Below are 24,080 nucleotides of genomic sequence, written 5' to 3' on the forward strand. Positions count from 1 at the left end.
CCACCCGCTTAATGGTCATCAGCTAAAATTATAATCTTTCCAAAGAAAGATAAATCACCGTTAGAAATGGGTTCCTATCGGTCAATTACGCTTATCAACTCTGACTCTAAAGTTTACTCTAAAATCTTCACGTACAGATCATCCTCCAAAATTGAACATCTTGTCTCCAAGTGACAGCACGGGTTCATTCCTAAAACAGCACTACAGACCACATTCGGCGGACCATCACCTGGTTTGACGCTGCACAGATTACAGGGGACCCGATTGCGCTAATTTTACAAGATGCTGAAAAAGCATTTGTTCAGGTCTCCTGGCAATTTCTGTGGTGCGTTATGAGGAAGATGTATTTTGGGCCTAAGGCTATATAAAGTGTTCAAGCCTTGTATCTAAACCCTACAGCCAGGAACTCAATAAATGGGCAATTAAAAGAGCAGATTGAAATCTCGGGGGACTCGGCAGGGTTGTCCCTGTATTCTGCTGCTCTTTGCCCTATACTAGATCCTTTCATTAAAAAAACTTGAAAATAATCCAGAAATCCTAGCTGTAAGCAGATTTGGTCTAGAAACTAACATCATGGGTTACGCTGATGATCTTGCGCCTTGGTGACTCCGGACCTCGAGAAAGCTATCTTAGCTATAGAACAAGAGGCTCAAGGATTTGGGAAGATCTCTGGGTACACACTTAAAGATAAGACACAGATTATTCTAAATAAGGAAATCAAATGGAGAGATAGCAGGGTTGTCCATAAGGCTAAATATTTAGGTGTAAACATTGTGGCCGACACTGACCAAATTGTTAGTGAAAATCTGATCCCTTTGGCAGTAGAAACTAAGAGAGCACTTAACAGATTAATAACTTACATCTGACTATAGTGGGTCGGTGTAATGTTCTTAAGATTATGTTTTTACCCAAACTTCTTTATTGTTTTAGAGCTATCCCCTTTAATTCACTATGGTAATGTTACAGAGATTCGAAAAGCTTTATTCCCAATTTGTCTGGGCATACTCTCAGCCTAGGAGATCGTTTACGTTTTTATCCCTTTCTCGTGAAAGAGGGGGTTGGGCGCTCCTAAATTTAAGGTTATACTATTGGGCCTCTGTCCTGCAGAATTGCACTATTTTGCTGCATGAACAACCATCTATTTCAACAACAGGGCCCCCGTCTCCCTTTAAACTACTCCTTGGGTCTGAGGCCTGGGGCAGCCTGTGATGGCAGGTTGAATTTGGGTACTACAAAAGGGTCAGATTTAAGACCCTGATGGGTACCTTTAGGGTCTTCTCCAATGTGCGCAACCTCTTAGGTTTAGGTAGACTGAACCACTACACTCCTATTAATAAGAATGCTAACTTGCCTGCCAGTTTTGGGAGATCATATCTTCAAAACTGATACAATGCGGGCATACTACAACTGATAGCCCTGTACTTTGCCAAAGGAATCTGGCCCTTCAATGATCTGCGACTGCTTTATTTTTTTCGCACGCTACCGGTGTGGATTCCGCTTTCCTTCTTCCGGATGCTGAGGTCGATGGTGATAGGGTTCATCTGGGGCTCCGGCAGGAGACGTGTAGCTTTGAACACCCTGCTCAGATCGCGGGAAGAAGGAGGTATGGCGGTACCGGATTTTGAATGGTACTATCTGGCGGCACAGCTGCAATGGCTCACGCAGGCGGTGGCGCGGGAGTTTCGGGGCCCAGACGGCCCACAGGGCAGAATTATTCAGCGCCATGTCTTGTCCTTCATAGTGCTCCAGCAGAGGCTCCGGCTGGATCAGCTCACTCTCGAAGAGCGTACCCTTCGCCAATGCTGGCTACGTAGCCAGAAACGGGCGGGTTTTCCCACCCCATATGCCCCGGAGATCCCTCTGGGCATGTGCACTGCCCTCCCACATGGCGGGGATTGGTCAGCGCTAGCCGCCTCGGAAGACCGCGGGGTCCACATGATAGGGGACCTGTATAGGGATGGCACCTTGCTGCCGTTTCACGAACTATGAGATACCTTTGATTTGCCGAGGGGTGACTTTTTGCTACTTGCGGCTTTGGTGTCCGGAATCCAGAAACGCTGGAAGTTGGGTCTGGTAGAACCCCCCACGTCATTGGGATGCCAATACGTCACAATGGCAGCTGGCACCTACAAGGCTATCACCTGCTTGTACAGGAGACTGGCGTTAGATTGACCGCCGCCACTGGATAGGTTGCGGGAGCGCTGGGAGGGAGACCTCGACCAGCAGATACCGGAGACGACCTGGCCACAGCTCGTACGACGGGCCTGGAAGGGCACACGCAATGTTTGGTTTCAACTAGTCCAATACTTCACCCTGCAAAGGGCTTATTGGACGCCAGTTAAAATCCAGCAGGTCTTTGGAGGAGCACACTCAGTGTGTCCTCGCTGTAGCGCTGAGGGTGCTGACTTTGGTCATATGTTTTGGTCGTGCGCAGGGCTCGGTACATACTGGACTGATGTTGTATCTTGCTTAAATGAGGTCACGGGACGACAAGTTGACACAAACATGGGGGCTTGCCTCTTACTCTGGTTCCAGCACACGTCAGCCACAAAAATTACAAGTAAATTCTTTGACCTGGGGTTGATTATGGCCAAGAGAGAGCTCACACTGCACTGGAAGTCCAGGGGGGGGCCAGCATCCTGAGGTGGCGGGGGTGTTTCCAGCAATGGGCGAATAGTGAAGGGACTCTTAGATTACAGCTAGCCAGACGCGCTTCTAATGACAAAGCGCTAGATGCGGCCAGGGCGTGGGGTGCGCTGGTGGCGGACCTTCAATCCACAATGGAAGCTAGTGGGGGAGACGAGATGGAAGCGCCAGCGAGTCACATAGTGGAGACTAGGGCGGGGACTGTGGGAACACACATGGGGGGGTGCAGCCAGCTAGGCCCGCGTACCCTGCTGCATGTGAGGATTTGAATGCCCTTGTTGAAAGAGAATGAAAGACGGCTAAGGTGCCATGCTATATTCTGCACAATTTCTGGACCATCAATCAGCTGCGGGCTACGACTGGGAGTGCTCTGGAGGGAGTTAAGCGCTCTTGCACAAAGGTTTATGCCACTTTGTGGGAAAGACAGTAGAGGGCACACTGACAAGGGGGGGTGGGTGTAGAAGGGGAGGGGGGGAGAATCTTTAGGGTATAGAGAATGCGGGCTAATGTAGAGTTTATCCTGGCAAGGACCATGGAGCTGAAGCCCCGTTTCTGATGTATGGCTGTAAGATGTTCGAACGAAATTCAATAAAAATCTGTTAAAAAAAAAAAAATCTATTCTTTATTGAATAGCCAAATGCCTGACGACGTGGCTAAAATTGCAAGCAAATGGTAACCAAAATTGGATATTTCTAATAATGTTTTTCATCTAGCCCTGCGATCCGCTCAGAGTGACTTGTTGTCCGCCAAATTGCAGGCACAGTTTTACAAAACCGGCATGTTCATATACACCACCCGCAGTAGAATTGCGAAATAGGGGACAGGTAAAGGCACGCACAGTTCTAGGTGTGCTGAATTTAGTGCAGATTCTGTCCATATGTTTGCTACCTGTATAGAACATGGGCCACTCCTTAATAAGGTTCAGGACTTTCTACGGGTAGTCCTACTACGTGACATTCAGCTAACCCCTACGACCATCTTGCTGTGTATACAAGATACAATCAATAGGAAAAGCGGTGGAGCATTAATTTTTGTTGCTATGATAATTCTCAGGCTCTGTATAACATCCGCGTGGATAGATCCAAAACCCCTTATATTTTCCCAGTGGCTGGCCCGACTTGTAGTGACCTGCAACCTTGAGAAGGCTATCTATGCGATACAAGGTATTCGGGCCAAGAAGAAGCGGTTAGTCATTTGGGAACCCTTATCCAGGTGGCATAATCAGACGAACTCCTAGTTTTTCTTTTCTGACCAATTTACTGCATGTTTGCACTTTAAATTGTTAGTAGTTTTATATGTAGTGACATATCCATACACCAATTCTGTATGATAATGTTTGTTTGCGATTTTTGCACAGATGCACTGTTTACTTTATAATTAATGAATCCCTTTTTTTTTAGATCCACAGCATTAATAAGCCTTATGGTCCCACAATCCTTGCACAGGCATTTTAAGTATTTTGTATGGTTTTAAAAAAAAAATAACTAGTATAATTTCTGAAAAGTTCAACTTTTTAGAGGCTAAGGCAGTTTTAAAATGGTGATCACTGTCAAAAGCAATGTTTTCTCCCCGCTGTAATAAATGTTTATTGCTCTAGATTGGAGGGTGGGGGGCGGGAGGGTTGCTGCTTTTTTTTATTTCACTCTTTCTTCTGTATTGCATATTTATAAACGAAATTACAATTTAAAAATAAATTACAAAATTCTGTTCAACGATATTTTGGAAGTCACAATATTTTTGACACCATATTCATGTATGCAATATTTTGGTCACTCATCACAAAGCAGAGCTGGGTTGGAAGGCGCGCAATAGAAACATGTAGGCCACTGAAAGAGAAGTTGCTAACTAATGGTAGTCAAGAAGTGGAGGAGGGTGATTCTCCATCCAAAACAGCTTTTGAACAATGAGAAGTGCAACATGGAAGGCCAAGGAAAATTGTCAGACTTCATGTTGACTTATGGATCTAAACTTTAAAATTACCCTCAGCCATTCGTCACAATGGCAGACAAAGGTATGTATCTTAAAACAAACTACAGGTTATAAATCAAGTTCTGAATAATCTGTTTCCAAAATTATATAAACCAATTAATTTCAAAATTTGAACAGAATCTGTTAATGGATCTTATTATTGCTAAAATTAGATCTTGTCTACTATTCACGGTTGATCTGTGACATCACTAGTGTCAGATCTTTATATGGATAAGTCCAACATATTTTATCACCTTGAAACTAAAAACCAGTTCACAAACCAAGGATCTGCTACTTGCGCATGACTGGTTTGTGAATAGGAATGCAATTTGCGTCGCGGGCTGTATATTAATAGATTGCATCACAAATTGACCTGCCTAACGAATAATAATTAGCGAGTGCACAATTTAAGACCCACTGTGAATGACTGTGAATGCAGAAATGGAGACTTGCCGAAGACCGTGGTTCCTGCATTTGTGTTCCAAACAAGAAACATTTTCTTTTAAAAGAAGCCCATCATCATTAAGGGAACAGATGTGCTTAATAAATATTTCCTATTAGAGGAGACCCTGGGATGACCAGATAGTCTGCCTGCTCCCCCATCCAACCCCACTTCCAGGCCGCCCACTTTTCAAATGAGTTACCACCTCAACTTGGGGTTGGTAACTGATTATTGGTTTGTAAACACAACTGCAGTCACAGCCCAATGATACATCCCTTTCCAAAATGCAAAGAGGAGTGGATATCCCTTTCATAATGCTCCTATTTGTGAATCAGAAAGTGTCCCAATCGCCCTTTCACAAGTCACAAATATGTTTGTGCATTGTCAAAAGCAAGTAGGGAGTCACAACCCCTCATTTTTGCAAATCGCAAGGTTTGTGAACACAAATAGGCTTTGTGCATCTTCCCCAAGAGTTCTGTGACAGTCCTTCGGCCCTTAGCAATCTACGTATGTCCATTTATTAACAGGTTACCCAAGGCCAGTGATATTTCCCTTTGCATTACATCACACAACAGTGCCTACAATGATTTACTGAAACACTTCAACAATAATATAGAAACTTCCATAAATTAATCACATAATCAAGGTTTTATTGGGTTTCCTTACCTGGGGTGTGAGGAATTTTTCTATGCGTTTAAGTACAAAAGGTTTCTCCAATATGGAGTTAACTGATGGACGATCCCTAGGATTTCTTTTAAACAACTGTGAAATCAAGTTCCGCAGGTCATAGGAATAGTGCAGAGAAACTGGAGGAAAGGATCCACGGATGATCTTTAGCACCAAGTTCTTCATGTTTCCAGCCTCAAACTGCAGTCAAAGAAAGATTACATTTAAATATGTCAGATGTTACACTAATAAAACATATCGCATATGGGAAAGGAATGAGAGGGTGAAACTGCAGTGTTTAACATCGATAGTTTCTTGGTGGAAACCTCAAGAAGGTATGTTCTATTGAGTACATTACCATTAAGTCATGGAGGGGTGTGTTTCTTGCAGGGCCAACAGGTATGGACAGATGTAGATTCTTCAAAACTAATCTAACTCCAAGCTTTTGACTTTCTGCCATTTGCCAGGTCAGAGAAACACTACTAAAGGGGTCATCCTCTGAGGCAACCTCTTCTCCTATACTCATGAGACTGAACGTTTCCTCACTCTACTGTGCAAGGGTAACTGAGGTGCAAGAAACACTGAAAATGTTTATCCGATGCCTACCTCAAGCAGCAACTTCTTTACCTTAGAATATTTCCCAGGTCACATGTTGGATCAGGAACCTTATGAGGAATTCCTTTGCATGCCAGTAGGTGGCATCGATCAACTCTACCTGGCGCTGTCGTCTGGGCTGGAAATTATGTGTGGGGTGACTATACAGGTGCCACCCCAGTGCACTGACCTCAGTTTCTTCATTTCCGCACCATCAACGCCGATCCAGACAAGCTTCCTTGGGTCATTTTATGACTGGATTTTTCCGACGTTTTGTTGAAGATTAACGTGCCTTTTTTTCATTTTATTTTTCAGAAGATGTGGAAACCTCCTGGGTTCAAGTCTTGTGGAGCGTGTCATCGACAAATGTCTGCGGCAGACCACCACTTGATGAGTCTTTAGTGCCTGCAGTGGAACCACATCCCCGCATCTTGCACGGAGTGCCACACCATGAACCCCAAAGCTCTCAATAAGCAAGCAATGAAACTTTGCTGACTGTCATATGACTCCATGACACTCCAGGTTCCATTCACGAAAGAGGTCACAGGCCCGATCCCGAGGTGGTTGCTCCGATCCACGGATAATGCGAGGGAACTATGACACAAATCCATTACAACACATTCCCCATTAAAACCAATTTACTATTCCAACTCCTCCGTGGCGTTACTTTGGGGAATGCGTTGTAATGGTTTGCAGTGTAAAGCCCTGCGTTGTAAAAGATTTTGTGGTGTAAAAACTGCAGGGTAATGGCACTGTGGTTTAAAACATGCAGGGTAAAGGATGTTTCCCGTGCAGTTTAGTACATGTGAGACTGGTGCATGTGCTGAGCGTATATGTATGCCTCGGCGGAATACATAACATGAAAGATGTAGTGCTGTGCAGTGCATGTGTGGATACAGCGTGTGTTGGGTGTATGTGTGCTTGCGTGTTGTACAATACATGGAGGGCAAAGTGCTGTGGAGGACACACATAGTGAGTGTGTGCTGGTAGTGAGTGTGTTTATAAATAACACACACTGATTAAAGATAGAAGAGCTTAAAAGTGTGCACATGCTGAGTATGCACTGACTACATGTGTACAAGTAAGTACTAAACAGGAAGTGTGCTATCAATGTACACTGAGTAAGTGTGCGTGCAATGGTATATTGCACGGAGGACCCTCCGTTCCATTTTGGGAAGCCCAGGCCTGCCTGGTGAAGATATGAGGAGAGGAGGAATCACCCCAGGAAGATTTATGTATGGCTGCATTCCTGTGAGCTGGATAGACACACACTGGAGGGGAAAGGAAGAGACTTCCCTTAACATTTCAAACACCTGCTCTTTGATTCAGTGATCGATCCCATGAAAGGGGCCTGAACATATCTCAGGAAAAGAGATAAGGCTGATAAAGGAATCAGAAGGAGTAGGGCTGGGGTCTGAGATTAACCCTTTGATGCACATATCACTGTGACTGGCATACAGGTCTAAACTCAGGTCACTCTCATTAATTAAGCTGTGGGATGCCTGATGTGACAGACCTCTTTCATGAAGTAAGATGAAAAGGAGAAGTTCCCACTTCAAAAGAAGCAGAACAGCATAAAACTTCGAAGACCCAGAACCTAAATCAAATTTTTGTCCATAAAAGAACAATAAGAAAGGGAGGTTGAGTTTCCAATAATTTGTCATCTGCCAAGCAGCCAGACGGGCTGTGTGAGAAGGGGAAGCTCTGCCTGTGATCAAGAATAGGGGCCAATGCCTGCTAGACTCCCTGCTTGGTGAGGGTATATCACCCAAGGAAAACAAGACCACATGCCATTAAGCTTAGAGCACCAGAGTCTGTCTGCTTTCCAAGACCAGTGTGCATTGAAATAAAGAGAGAGCAAGGGCCAATGAAAAGTCCTACCTTGAGGACTCCCTGTGGGAGGTGTGTGGATTCAGCTATGCACAGATCGAGTCGTAGCCTCTATACAAGACTGTTTTCAGCAACCCCAGTATGCCAGGAGATGGCCGCTGTAGACTGAGCTGTGCTGAGTGCCGTGCAGGTCTTGCTACACCTGTACTGTTGTGCTGCAGTGCAACCCGTAAAGTAAGATTTCAAGGAGTGCAAAGACCTGTGACCTGTCTGGGCCAGGATGCTGAGGTTGGAAGAGCCTGTGCCTTTATCACCACATACCATGTCAACCCCGTATGCCAGGATGAGCCGCCGGTCTCAACATTGACAAAGGATTCAGGTCGCTGCTGAAGGAAAGACTGAGGCTACGACTTGTGGGTAAGACCTGCACTGCGAGGAACTGCCCCAGAATCACCACCGAGGACTGCTGGAGACGTTGTGTACAACTTTGCATCCTAGGTGGCTCCTGTCAGGAGCTGAAGAAAGGATTTCACCCCTCCTTCCCAAGTTCAGCAATATCAACTTATACTGTCTATGCAAGCAGGGACCTGCTCCAACATCTGAGAGAAGTCCACAGCACTGCTCAGGAGAGAGAGTTTTTGCCACCAGGTGCTGCCAAATGGGCCGTGAGCAACACAACTTCTCCGAGCTACGCAGGACTTGCGGGTGTGCATTGAGGGCGCCCACTGCATTGCTGTACTCTTCTGCTGCGAGAACGGCTAAGACAAGAGCTGGACCAGTTGGGTTCCAGAAGACTTGCTAACGGTGCTGTGGCACCGTAGACACTTTCTACTACATTTCTAAAGAGTCAAATGGATAACTTTTGAGTATGCAGGCATCAGTGAATGAGGAATAATCCTGAACATGAAGAAGGGTGGGACAGGGATTCACCTGACAACCACTACAGCCCCGACCTCAAGGGGGAATAGGTTGTTGTATTTGAATGTCACATTTCTTTGCATGTGTAGAGTTAGCAATAAACTACTACTTTGTTTTACAAAATCAAGTATTTGGCAGGACATTGATTTATTGTTTGTACTCCCAAGGGAGCCTTGACTGCTCGACCACGGCTACCACTGAGAGTCAAGTGCAGGAGGGGTACTTGGCCCAGTTGCTCAGGACCAATCATAGGCCGAGCTCCAGGAAATCAAGAATAAAAGGCGCCAAACTTCATTGTTGAGCCCAGTAGCACCTGCATGCCTCGTGGCCCTCTGAAAGGGGTTCTGACAGTCTGGACTACTGAGCATGAGCATCTGTCCTCCAATCAGACTGCCTCTTCGGAAGGATCTCCTGCCACAGCAGCAGGGCATGGTTCTGCACCCCAACCTGTCCACTCTCCACCTACATGCATGGAGATTGAGCGGCGACAGTTTAGACTAGAGTGTTCGACCTCCCTCCTGAATTATGTGATGTCATCTTGGCAGCCAGGCATCCCTCTACGAAAACAATTTACACCTTCCAAGGGGAATAGTTTGTGTCTTGGCATGTATCCAAATCTGTTGATCCCTTGTCTGTATCCCTCTCTGAAGACCTGCTGTTTGTTCTATCCTTACCCGGCAAGGCTTTTCTTTGATAACAGTTAAGGGGTACCTCACCACCAGTTCTGCTTTTCTGCAGTTGCCAGATCAACCTTCCCTGTTCAAGTCGCCTGTTTCACTCGTTTCCTTACAGGTTTACAACACATTTCGTCCCATGCTCTTTATTATGCCCCAATGGGACCTGCAATTAGTCCTCGTGGAGAAGTGTGGCTCACTGGTTAGAGGAGGCAGACCTGGAAGCAGAGGTCAGCCCGGGACCAGGGTTCAATTCCCGGCTCGGCGGGGTCTTGAGTCCTAAAAAAAATGTCCATGGACTCGACAATTCTCGCTCCGGTGCCTACTCGATTCACGGGTTCACACTCTGTGACTCTGGGCAATAGCTTGCTTAATCTCCACAACGGCCCCTCGCGGCGGGATGCCTGGCTTTCACCTTGCGGATACCCTGCCGGGGTTATCTCACAGGGGAATACCAGGACGGGTTCCCTAAGCAAGCGCTTAGAAACCGCTTGGTGATTTGCGCTATATAAATTCCTGTACATTTACATTACATTTACATTTACATCATGCGCTCTCTTTCTGAGACAATGCACAACTGCCCTCCAAGACTCCTGACCACCAAAACGGTCTTCCTTGTGGCGATCACATCTGCCAGGATGGTTAGTGAATTGCAAGCGCTTTCCGTTAAACCCCCGTACACTTCTTACTTTCCACACAAGCTGGTTTTTAGACCCAAGTATAAGGAAATGCCTCTTTTTGTATGGAAACCCCTAAGTTATTGAACTGATGCAGCTGATATTTCGACTCTGAAAGTGCACCGATGTTACATTGGCTATACCCAATTGGCTTGAGCTAACTTGCCTGTAAGTCCCTAGTATATGGTACCCAGGGCATGCAACTTAAAGAGTCATGCCAGGGATTGCAGCACTGGTTATGCTACCTAAGGTGTGAAACAGGCGGTCTTCCAGTCTGTTATTGCAGACTAGAAGAGCAGTATTAAACTGCTTGCCCGACTTTTCAATTTTGAAGCAATGGCAATGCCAAGCCTCCCTCTGCAATATGTTTAAGTCACCCCTATAGCAGGCCTAATAAGCACTAAGGCCGGGTGAAGCATATTTCATGGGCAGAAAATTTATTTTACGTGTTCTGGCAGTAAAAATGCAAAAGTGCAGTTTTTACAGTGGAGAGACTTGGACTCTCACTGACCCAGCTGTGCTAACTTCTTAATGGTGCAACCAAGTTACATTAGGTCCGACTTGATTTTTCAAGTTGAAATGAAAGTAACAGGTTGCAGTGTGCAGCTTTTACAAAGTTGCCAATTTATTGCCTTTACACTCCTGTGCCTTGAATGATTGCACACGGGGCCTGTACCAGAGACAGTGTTCTGCCCTCCTGGGAAGAGGTGCTAATGACTCCCAGAAAAGGAGAAAATAGAAGTCTGGACTGGTGAGAGGTGCTACCTCCCGCCTTCAGAAAGCCTCACAGGTGTTGGCCCAAAAGGCGAGCTTCAATGGAGAGGCAGTCTTTTAAAGGGCAAATAGGAAACACTTGGAAGTGAGGTCACCCCATTGTCTGGGTAGACAGGCTGACACTAGAGATAGGAAAGGGAAAACCAGTTGCCCAGGGGTGTGTAGTCTCCTTGGAAGCCACACCTCAGGGTTGAGCTAAGGAGCTCTGGAAGCAGAGAGAGGGGTTCTGCCATGGTGGGAGTGGGCAAAATGGTGCATCTTTGGATAGCCAGATGCCATACTTGCCAAAAAGGGGCTATCAGGAAGAAGGCTACCAGCCGGGTCTACCCTGAGAGAACTTACTAAGCATAAACAGGGCACCCCTGACATCCAGGACTCAGGTTTCAACTGGACTGGAAGAAGGACCAAAGAAAGACTATCCTGCTGCACCAAGAAACCGGCAAAGAGAGGCTGCACTGACTTGGCTACACTTACTGAACCTGGTGACTAGCAAAAAAGAGGGACTGTGTCTGCTATGTCCTTCTCGTGGAGAATTAGTATCCGGAGCCTAGCTAAAGTAAAGAAACTCTGAGGGACTGTTGGTTGACCTCCTGTTCACAACACAGAGTCACAGCAGCTGAGAAGCCAGGTGGAGCAAGTTGGTAACCCAGAATCTTCACAGCACTGCTGTACAGCACCAGAGGCCAAGATCCGACACTCAACGTTGCACACAAGTTCACTGAGCCCAGTAGAGTTGTCAGAGTGCAGCTTGGACACCTACAAGATGAGTTATGGCCCAGGAAAGGATTTGGCTGTGAAGGCAATACTGAGTGACTAGTAGAAGTTGCAACTGGACTTCTACCTGGACCGAGAGGACTTTTAGGGACATCAACCCTGTAACCAGGACCGCATCACTCCCTTCCTGGACCGAGGAGTAGCTGCAGAAAGACCCCTGTCAAACCCATCACATCAACAGCATCCTTGAGCATCTTCAGCATCTTTCATTAACAGCATTAGAGCCACTTCTAAAGAGAACTACATCAAAGAATAAAGATGCCTGGAACTGACTGAAGATTGCTTTACCTGTTGAGGTAGCTGTTTCTGAGGGTCTTGCTTGTTCCTCTGACTGGTTCCCTGTTGGAGTTGGTCAGCCAACCTCCAACTGAGAGCAATACAACCAGCAAGCATTTTTGATCAAAAAGATTCTAAGTGATAAAGTTGTTGAATCTGCCAATGCTTGTCCTCGGTTGAGTGAAATGTTTTGATTTACTATACCTTGTACATTTTTTATCTTAGATCTTTTTCATAGTGGTGTCTGAACATACATAAAAATACAGACTATTTTTTATAAATTTGTGTTGGATTTCTTGAGTGTCTCCTTGATTTATTTTTCTATTGTTTTGCCACTGTGTAAATGCTTTATACTTATTTCTTTGTGTAAGCCTTGCTGCTCAGAGTCACAGCTTCCCAGGGAAGAGCAAGCGGGTTCAACAAACAAAACCTACTGGTCCTAAAGGTTTTAACAAGGGTATTACACAGTGAAGTCACACAACCACACCACATATAACCCCATTTCCTTACACCAAACATCTTTTTTGCCAAAGGTGGGGACACGTTTTCAAGTTCAGCAAAATATCAAGCTCCTGACTTTCTTCGCACCCCGATCCCCCATCCCATCAAGGAAGAGGAGAGTTTCCATCGTCTGGACCCAAAAAGAGAACTACTTTTTATATCGATTGCACAAAGAATTTCAGGTGGATGATCAACTCTTTGTTGATTTTATTGCTGGGAAGAATGTCAAAATAAGCGGCCCCCTGAGAGCTTAAGAGCTCATTCTACCGGAGCTAAAGCTGTGACCACTGGGTTGGCAAGTGAGGTACCGGTTCTGGAAATCTGTCAGGCAGCCACGTGGGCACCACTGTAGACCTTTGCTAAACACTACTGCGTAAACAGACAGGTCTGGTATGATGGGTAATTCGCCTGTTTGGTCCTACAGGACGTCTTAGTGTAACACAGTCTGCAGACCTACCATCGGGGAGAAATTGCTTTGGTATCTATTCTAAGGCAAGGAATCTGAGGTTAAAAGTCTCTATTAGATGAACAAGTTACTTAGGTTTGGTAACACTTTATCTGGTAGAGACTATCTAGCCACAGATTCCTTACAGACCCTTCCATCCTCCCCTTTCCTGTATGTCACTTACAATCAAAGAGTTCCATCAGGACCTCACTTTGGCACACTAGTCATTTCTCCTCAGCTTGGCTCCGTGATTCTGGTGCGGAAAACAGTAGAGAACTAAAGACAGTGCGTTGGGGTGACGCCTATATAGGAATCACGTATGTCACTTCCGGTGCAGCTGCCGACCCCACGTGGAGCCCAACAACGCTACCTACCGACATATAAAAGGATTACTAGAAAATGTACAGATCCAGTCTAATGCTTGGGGAATATTCCAATGTAAGTAGCTGTTGCTAGAGTCTCTACCAGATAAGGTGTTACTGTAAGTAACTTGCTCTTCTGACCACAAAAGGAATGTACACATGTTCTATAAAGGACTTGAAAAGTAGTATTTATTGTAAATCACGGCTTGGCCCATTCAATAATAAATGTGAAAAGGAACTGGTGGCAAAAGCCTGCTCCTAATGAGTGTTCTATGCTTTAGTAGGTCTCCACTGACAAAACCAAAATTAGCGGACACATCTGAATTTCCAATTGACTTTTGACTATCAAGAGGCTACCATACTAGCAACCTCCATTCTGCATTATCTAAGGAGGAAACAGTAATCAATAAATGTATGGAGTATGTAATCTGTGCAACCCAGAAAGCAATGTGCACTCACTGAGGTTTTCAACAGGACAGTAGTTCCTGCCACAAGAATGGCTTTGAGAGTCCAGTGGGTATCCTATCTAGAATAGAAGGCCAACAGTTGGTTTTCTGGGATCTAGCTACTTGAATTTAAATGACTCAAGAGGAAAATAAGGTACTTGTTTTTATTTGTTGCTTTGCATTAAACAAAATGAGCATGGTAAATACACCTGTGATAATATACTTTAGAATACACTAATTAATATATTCTCTCATCTACTGTGTCAACAAGATTAATTAAAGCAAAACAGGTAGAATATGTATTAAGGGGTGTAGCCAGTGATAGGACGATGTTGGCATTCCACTAATAAGCATCTGTCTGATGCCTCTGATTCACCCAAAACATGAAGGAGTGTGGATCTGCTGAGCCCTGCTGATGCCAGTATCTGCCGGCGCAGGGAGGACGGATCCAACTGATCTCCCCTGCATGAAGCAGGACTGCATACTGCAGAGGAGCGTCTGCTTCTTCCTCCACCTGCAGGAGGTGCACAGACCATTTTACGCTGGGCAACACCTGAAATTTGAAACAAGGCCAGCCTTGCATAAGGGCTCGGCCAGCCGGAGTGGCAGGGCTTAGGTGGTGCAACCTAAAGTATGAGAGGAGAAGATGTATGGCTGTATGGATCCAATCTATCTGGTCATCTCCATAAAATAAATGGGCATAGATAAATAATTATTTGCAGCTCTCCCTGCATCATTCGTCTCTTCCTGTAATTTAAGTGGTCAGTCTGTTAAGTCTTGCACTGTAAGGGCATTTCCACCCCAGGATTCATGACTAGATGAATACATTTCTGACGTGATCGGTAGACCCTTGAAAAATAGAATTGCAAAGCCCTATATTAAAATCTCTACACACAGCTGCTCACGTCCCTACTTCGGGCGAGCCGGCGCAGCAGAGTAGCTCTCAGCACTGTCATACGAAGCTATGAGCGTGGTGGTTTGGAAGCCCCACGCTTCAAGTTATATTATTTCGTGGTCCAATTGCAACATTTGTTGTCAGAAGCGGATAATTGGGAGAAACGCCTTCTCTCTGGCAGGGTGGATTCTCAGGCACTGCAGGAAGCTCTGATGCAGGGCAGGGGGTCCGACGCATCTCTTTCCTACATAGTGCGACACACAGCTGGTATATGGCAGCGTTTTGTCGAAAAAACCCTACGGAAAGCACCCTTTCACAGGGAGCTCTCGATTTGGATACTGGCCCCCTTCATAGACATGGGACGATACATATTTTTTCAACCTTGGAGGGAGGGTGGATGCGAAGTTCTTGCCGACCTTTTTCCTAACGAGACCTTCCTCACCTACGAGCAAGCAGAAGAGAATTTTTGCCTCGGACAGGGTCAATTCCTACACTTCTGTGGAATTCAGGACGTAGTGAAAACCATTTCGCCACAGTTCCCGGATATTCCACCCCTCACCCATACCCTAGATATCATGCTCATGTGCGGTACAGGTCGCAAACTGATCTCTCTCCTCTACAATGCTATGAAACAAGACTCTGCCCCTCCGGTGCCGCCAGCTCGGGCTGCGTGGGAGAAGCATCTCTCTCTTCAGCTGGGGAAGAAACAATTGGCACGCACAGGCGCCTTCACACGAAAAGTCTCCTGCAATGCCCGGTTTAAATTTACACATTTCAACTTCCTGCACCATACCTCCCTAACCACGTTATCCCTGAACCGCATTTCACCTGACAAGGGATATAGATGACCTAGATGTGCCACAGACAAAGCGGGCTTTTTACATTTACCTGGGATTGTCTACTGGTCAAGCAGCTTTGGGGGGAGGTGGTGGGCAGGATTGTTGCGGCCACAGGCATTTGGATACAGCTTGAACCTCTGAATTGTTTACTCGCATTTGTCCAGAAACCAAAGAATAGGAAACTCCCATATAAGCGCCTACAACTAATGCTGGTGCTCGCTAGGCGAAGGGTAGCTATAACCTGGATGGGGCAGAGGGGCCCAGAAGTGCCCACCTGGCTTAAAGATGTCCAAGAGTGGTCCCTAGCGGAAGAAACACAGATGCAGCTCACCCGAGGGGACAAGAAGCTGCAAGAAGACCTAATGATTTGGCGTGAGTTGTGTTCCTCTGGGTTGGCAGAGAGGGAGTCCTCCTTGCAGGATACAACTGATGGGGAGGAGAGTGGGTGGGATGTTGAAAGTGGGCCGCCCCTTGCCATGAAGTGAAAGGACTGACCTCAGTTATATGCACAATGGAAAGCGGTGCTATACCCCATGCTCCCTCCTCACTGTAATATGCTTTTGGATACTTATGTGATCCCATGGTATCTTCCCCCCCCCCCCCCCGGATGCGACCATCTGTCCTACGTGCCATTGATAATATCAACAATATGCCTATGTACGCTATATTGATGCCAATTTGTTTATGTATTTGCATGATGCAAATTAAAAAATAAAGAAAAAAAAAGTTTTTTTTAAATCTCTACACACAATGATCACCCACCAGAATTACCAACTGGCATGGAGGCTGGGAAAAAGGAGTCTTCAGCGCCATTAAAAAAAGATTTACATGGATGCCTGGCTACGTTCCTTCAAAAGATCTAAGATATGGCAACAACATAGCTCCAAATGCTGAAAGCTGACATAACCACTGCTCTGGCTGAAATGACCAAAGACATCAAAGCAATTGGAAAACGAGTGGGAACTAATGACAAAGGCATTACGATCTGAGTCAGGACGTGGAGAAGTCCCAGTTGTAACAAGCTCATCTGAAGCAGGACTGAAGGAGATCTGGGACAAATGCAAAGACTTGATGAAAGATCGCATGGGGCAATATTAGACTATGCAATATGAAATGATAGCGAAGGATTCAACATGCGGGCATCTTGTCCTTAGAACTCTTTGAAACAAGAGGACACACTACGTTAGAAGCATCTGACTTATTAAGCTCAAATGTGGCTATGATAAGTGCAATTTAGCATGGGGATCTTCAGCAGGAGGGTGAGAACAGAGCAGACGAGGACCACGGCATGGGTCATCAATGCGCTAGAGAAATATCTATTCACTTACACAGGGAAAGGCATCAAAGTGTGCTGTTCTTGGATAAGCTGTTTTTGTTGGGGGTATGGAAGGAGGAAAGGTTACAGGTAGGACAACAATGTTTATCAGGGATCTATCACACTCCAGGTAGTCTGCCTTCAGAACATTGGGGTACACTAATATTGTGGCTAATGCAGGCCTCACTTGAGAGCAAATATGTTACCCACTAATAGTATTGTAAAGAATTTGACCTGGAATGTTAGGTGCCTGAACATCAAACACACAAATAGGGACCTAAACACCAAACACACAGAAGGTGATGGGCGGATGCCTGCAATAAGTCTAACCACTGGCAATCACTCAGGGTAGCATTCCAACCCATCGTTCTTTTGCCCACTATGCCAGCTCAGATTAGACCCAGCCATATGCAAATCAGTCTTAACCCTGGCCCAACAGGTACAGCCCAGCCCGAACTGTCAAGCCAGGTCCTCTCTGAATCAGAACCCAAGTAACCAAAGACCGTCTTTGCCTTGAGGTTACTCAGTCAAGTGTTGTTTGGTTCCAGTGGAACAGTGAGCAAGGGACCCATGTCTGGTCATATCTTTGGCCACTTAGGGCAATACATCAAACACAAAAGCACTGCCAAGATTTATTGCAAGCATTTTCCCATCACCTTTTGTGTGTTTGGGCCTTAAACACCCCAACATAGTATGCATTCAGAAAACTCACATTATTAGAAAATACATTCCTCTAATGAAACACAGAGGATATCTTCTTACTGGGCAACCGCTAGAACAAAGATGGGGAGTACTGCTCATCATATATTGGGATCTTCCTCTTCAGGTAAAGTGTTTAGTGACACAGGAGAGGGAAGATCTGCATAGCTAGAGAAACACCTACAGGGAAGACCCCTTGCACCCCTGCACCTTGGGACACTGCAGGAGACGGCCCTGGGGGGTTGGTCCCCAGGGCCATGACAGTGCTCCAGGAGGGGGGATGCATGGTCCCCCTCCCAACATTCCCAAACCCCCTATTTTAATATTTAGAGCCCCGGGGAGGTGGCGGTCCCTGGGGTGTGTGTGGGGGCTCGAGCACCCCCAAACAGGTTTTTTTTTTCCAATGAAAAACAAGCCCAGGGGGGTGGCGGTCCACAGGGTTTGGGGGGCCTTTGAGCCCCTCCACCCATGTATTTTTGAAGCCCGGGGGGGGTGGCGGTCCCCGGGGCTGGAAGCCCCCGCAAATAATTTCATAAAGCCCGGGGGGGTGGCGGTCCCTGGGGCTTGAAGGGGCCTTTGAGCCCACCTACCTATTTATTTTTGAAGCCCCGGGGGGTGGCGGTTCCCGGGGCTGGTGGCGCTGTGAGCCCCCCGCACATATTTTGGAAAAGCCCTGGAGGGGTGGCGGTCCCGGGGCAATAAAAATATTGCCCCCAGGACTTGGCCCACCCGGGAGCTAAATAGTAACGAACCGCGGGAGCCCACGCTTCGTTTTTTTTTTTAATTTCGGACAGATCCGCGGATTCTCCGTGGATTTAAAAAAAAAAAATTGGGGTGGGCCCTCTAAGCAGGCCTAGGGGGTCAGGGTGTTTCTACCCAGCCCCTTTTTTGTGTTTTGCGCATTTGTTTGACTGATTTCTTGTGCTTCGGTTCTACCGAGGCACAAGATGGCTGCCAACACTTCCTGGTTTGGAGTGTTGACAGCCAATTAGCATACAGCTCGTGATCGGGAGGGTGCGCGGATCCTCCGCTGCCATAGATATATAAACTTTTTTACTTTTGATTTTCTCCGCAACTACTGAATGGATTTACACCATTTAACAAAAAGGAATCTTTCTGAACCAAGAGCTACCTTTTTGCCAAATTTGGTGTAATTCCGTTCAGCAGTTCGGGCTGTAGCCGTGTCTTAAGTTATCTATGGGAAATTGCATGGGGAAAACACGTTTTGGTACCCCCTTTTTTTCTCAGCCCCCGCTAGCCGAATCACCCTGAAACTTTCAAGATCATAGCAGACCGGAGCGCCCCACGAGTTTTGAAGATTTCATGAAGATTCGTCAACCGGCGCCAAAGTTATTGGGAATAGAATGTTGCAAATTTCCTATGGAATATAGGTCCTAACTATAACTACTGAAGTTGGTCAGGTGGAACCCTACAGATATTGCGTGAACAGCTATGTTTTCATTTTTTTACGGAATTGTGGCTCCCCCTCTATTCGTCTCAGTTCCAATGGTAGGGAGTTCCACAATTTAGGGGTCAAATGGGAGAAAGACCTTCCTCCCCATTTTTCCCTACAGACCATGGTTTGAGCTAGCCTCTCTTCTGCGCTAGAGCGCAGCTGTCTCTTTGGAATGTAGAGCGAGATCAAATTTCTTATTTTTTTTGGGGCTTTTTTTTGTCGTGCTCTATGGGGAATGACCAAGGTTTTGAACTTTACTCCAGCCTCTACAGGGAGCCAGTGAAGTTTCTTCAGATGCATTTTTACTGATTCCCGTACCGGGATATTGCACAGTAATCTTGCAGCTGCATTTTGGGCTATCTGCAGCTTCTGGATGACATATTTGGGTGCCTCTAGGAAGAGTAAATTTCTGTACTCCAGTTGCAAGGTGACCAGCGAGTGGATCACCGAATTCTTTAGTTGAGTGGGTATTCTGTCAAGAATTTTCCGTAGACTTCTAAGAAGCCCAAAGCAAGTTGCTGTGACTTTATTGGCTGGTGAAGTCATGGACAGGTCTGTTTCTAGCCAGAACCCCAGGTTTTTCACTGTATCTGCTGGGGTAAGTGGTTTACCTAAACATACAGGCCAGTTTATTATCGGTCTAGGTATTGCCTGGTTTCCGATAAGTAGCAGCTCCATTTTTTCACAGTTTAGCTTTAGGCAGCTTGCCGTCATCCATTCCTTCACTTTAATCAGACATGATGACAGTCTCTCAAGATCCCTTCAATTTTTAGTATCCAGGGAGATGATCAGCTGCGTATCGTCAGCATACGGGGTCATGGAGATTTCAAATTCCACTCAAATTTTGGAGAGTGGCTCCACATACACATTAAAAAGTGTCGGACTTAGGGGTGAGCCCTGAGGAACTCCACACTTGAGTGACATCGTTTTGGAGCAAGTGTTATTTTCCTGTACTTGAAAAGAGCGTCCATCCAAAAATGAAGTTAGCCACTTAAGTGCCACTCCTTTTATTCCCTTATCCAACAGCCTTCTACATAATATACGGTGATTCACCGTATCGAAGGCTGCGCTCAAATCTAGCAAGAGCAATACCGCAGGTTTTCTTATATCTAGTGACTATTTTAACTCCTCCACCACTACCAGCAGGGCAGATTCAGTGCAATGTTGTGTCCTGAACCCCATCTGGGAGTGGTGGAGGCAGTGCTTAGTCTCCAGAAATTCTGTCAAGCTCTTATTGACATGTTTTTCCAATAGCTTGCCAGCGTATGGCAGTAAGGAGATAGGGCGATAATTTTCTGGTAATGATTGGTCCGCATTAACTTTTTTTAGTAATGGTATTATCACAGCATGTTTCCACCTTCTTGGGACTATGCCAGTGTCTAGAGACTGATTCATAATTTTCATTAGGGTAGGTATCACAGTTGGTGCTACTGATTTGAAGTTATAAGGGGGTGCTGGATCTAAGGGTGAGCCCGACTATATCTAATAGGGATTCTAGGTCCTTTTGTTCCATATTGGGAAAATTAGTAATGACCCGTTGTAAGGGTGCTCCTATAAGTTCTTCCTCCTTCTCAGTTAGGTGGTCTATATCTGTTCTAAAGCCACCGTAAATATCCGTCACCTTCGAGAGGAAGCATGAAGCTAGGGTGTTACACCTGCCCTCTGATGATTCAGACGGGCTTCTATCGCTAGATGGCTTAGTCAAGGTTTTAATTATTGAAAACAGTTCTCTTGAGGAGTTCTGTGCCCCCCTAATTTTCTCCTTAAAAAATTTGGCTTGGCTCGATTTGATGTTATCATGATACTTCCTATTGGCCCCTTTGTACTTTGTTTTGAGCTTGGGATCATAACACTTTCTCCACTCTCTTTCGATCTTTTTGCACTCCTTTTTTTTGTTCCAGTAATTGAGAGTTAACCCATCCTTCTGCTCTAGATCTAGTTCAGTGTATATGAGTGGTCTTAGGTGCTACAGTATCCAATAAGTGAGTGATCCAAGATTCCCATTGTGCGTTGGCTTCTTCAACTGACCCTGGTATTTCTAATTGAGAATTTGCTGTCTCTGTCAAAATATTCCCCCAATTGTCTGGGTTAATCTTATCCGAGCGTCTTTTCAATACCTCGTTATTCCGTGTAGTGCTTCTATGTTTGTTTCCTGTCTTTTGTACCTTAAAAGGCACAAAATAGTGGTCTGACCAAGGCACTGGAACAGGGGAGGCGATCGAAAGCTCAGGAACATTGGAGATTACCACGTCCAAGTGTGGCTGTTTCTACCAATTGAACCAGTTGTAGACTTTCTAGAGCCGATAAAAATCTCTTTGTACTTGGGTTACTTTTATCCTCTATGTGGAGATTCAGGTCTCCAAGTATTATGATATGGGTTTTTTTTGAGAATTATGTGGTAAATAAATAAATAATACCTCTCTTTTTGAATGCATAAATGAATAACAGATAGCTCAATAAATAAGAGTCAAGATTCGAGGTAGTAGGAGTTTTGCAGGTTTAATACAGCATAAGGACAGGAACAGGACAACCTGCACAGGAATAGGATGGCAGGGCCCGGCAGCTGCCGGGACAGGATCTGGGATGAGCGCGCTAACTTTTAATAACAATACACGATCATATATACTAAAACAGTTGCATTACAGTACATAGGATAGGCGGAGCAGTGGGTGTGGTCAATAGCAGTCGCGAAAGATAAGGGTGAAAGTGGGTGTAACAGAGGCGTATACATAGACATGTGATGCAAACGTAACAGAATATGTCATGAATGGGGCGGAAACATGGAGGGGGCTACCTAAGGAGCCGGGACCTCTGACCTAATGGTGCGCGCAAACTTGGCAATGACGTGTTACTAGGAGAAGCTGGGGGCTACGAACTCTGTGCTAGGAGCAGAGACTGAAGTCTGGAGAGTCAGGGCGACATGTACCTAAGCAGTATCTAGTATCTGATGTTTTGAGAACATGTTGATATGAACTAAGAGTCAGGAGGGGAGAGGCTAACGGACTCTAAGACTGGAGCATGCATTATTCTACATGTAGTGCGTGATGAAGAATATTAAATGACCATTAAATGCAGTATTTCTCTTACATGGAGACGTAAAGGCTAGACAATGACGGAAACTATTGATGCAGTTCAGTAGCTTAGGAATGCAGAGAAGGAGGACTGAACTGATAACTGGAATCATAACATACTCTTGGCAGACTCAGAGGCAGAGCCAGGCTGAGCCGGGCACTGCAAGGCAGGAAGTAAGTGAAGGGTCGAGGATACAGGTGGGGGCTGTATCGCTCCTCAGCGAGGCTCAGGAGACAGGAGCTGAATCTGGTGTCCGGGCCCTTTTGAGGCCTAGAAACGGGGACTTTACAATGTAATAACGTGCACACTGAGAAACGTGGCAACGTAACTTTACATAGGCCTGATATTCGTAGTATTCACGAGAACTGGAAACTGACATACTAGAGGTGGACACAACTGTAATTGCGTCTTTAATCGAACATGGGGAATACATAGGCATATTAATCATGCACAGATAACATATGTTGGATGACGCGTAGGGACACAGAACATGGCAAAATTAATTTTTCCACATTCCCTCCTTGTCACTACGTTTCCATCAGGAAACATCAATATTCATGATACCATCTATCATTTCATACAGTATCATTTGCTCGTCTCGAATTTTCTTGGAACGGGATTTAGAACGGGACTTGGGACTAGGAATACAAGAGGTAGCACAAATGCCGCAAATCGCAGGGCCACATTGTATACAGAGGCAGCAGCTGAATATGATCGCTACTGCAATACCTAGAAAGGACATGACTTTCCATCCCCAAGCGGAAATTATATTCCAGAACCAACCGGACCATGTCCAGGTGCCTGGGTCTTGGTGTAACAGATGGGCAATTTTATGGAGTCTGGTTATAGCTGAATAAACAGACGGCGCGTTATTAGGAATGAAAATGCAGCAACTAGATCCGATGACTCTACAGGCCCCGCCCCTATCGGCCAATATGACGTCAAGGACGAGACGATTCTGTAAAACGACAAATCTCATAGCAGATTGCTCTTCGGTTGAGTTACCTAGAGCAGAGGCAGTCTCATTTACTACAGCTTCAAGGGTTCTGGTTAATCTACGAATTAGCTTACTATTCTGGATAGGTCCTATAAAGAAGAAGAAACCTCTATTGAAATCTGTATACTGTTCTAGAGCAGTTTCAGTATAATCGACAATGGGGGACTCCCTTCTATGTCTAAGGTGTACTAGATGTGTGTTTCTATGATAATCAGATGGGGCTAGGAAAACTGGTGGCAGTAGGAAGGCAATGTAACAGGTTCCCTCCCAATCGAGGGGCAGACGAACATATGCAGTTTGACCACAAATAAAATAAGAATGACGTGAAGCTTTGAAAATAGATTTCCTACTGTCACTATACTTGACAATAGTAGTACAATCACAATGTCCTACATGTACGGAACCATAATTTCGGACACATAATTCGCCTTTGACTGGTAGTACTGAAATAGCAGGTAAGTCTGGAGTGGAATCAGACTGAACATTCAGGACCATGAAATTCGAAGAATAATTACCTAAATTGTAAACTTCGTTTTCTAGATCTAACCCTGTTCTGTGGGGAAGACCTTGCTTGTCTGGGAAACATGTACTGTTAAGAAAAGACATATCTGTTGAGGATGACGTTAACGTGGACCATGCTCCACACGAACCATTATGTGAAAATGGATAAGGAAAGAGTGGCAGAACTCCCTTCGGTGTCTGGAAAGGGGGAAGTCGACCACACACCCAACAATTAGTGGCATTGCTGGTCTGGTGTGAATAATGTAACATGCGGATAAAAGAGTTATTACGCATAGCTAGGCGGTAAGAGAGT

The 24,080-nt window shown here is 45.5% G+C and overlaps 1 protein-coding gene across 3 annotated transcripts in view; it reads right to left on the reverse strand.

The window, feature by feature from the left end:
• Positions 1–24,080, reverse strand: part of NEK1 (NIMA related kinase 1) — a 1,042,157-nt gene that overhangs the window by 788,140 nt on the left and 229,937 nt on the right. For all 3 annotated transcript variants that reach the window (XM_078677052.1, XM_078677050.1, XM_078677051.1), the window contains exon 8: positions 5,723–5,923. In XM_078677052.1, coding sequence (XP_078533178.1) covers positions 5,723–5,923 — 201 coding nt within the window. The remainder of the gene's footprint in view (positions 1–5,722; positions 5,924–24,080) is intronic.

Source organism: Lissotriton helveticus, chromosome 2_1, assembly GCF_964261635.1.
Source record: "Lissotriton helveticus chromosome 2_1, aLisHel1.1, whole genome shotgun sequence".
Lineage (NCBI taxonomy): Eukaryota > Metazoa > Chordata > Amphibia > Caudata > Salamandridae > Lissotriton > Lissotriton helveticus.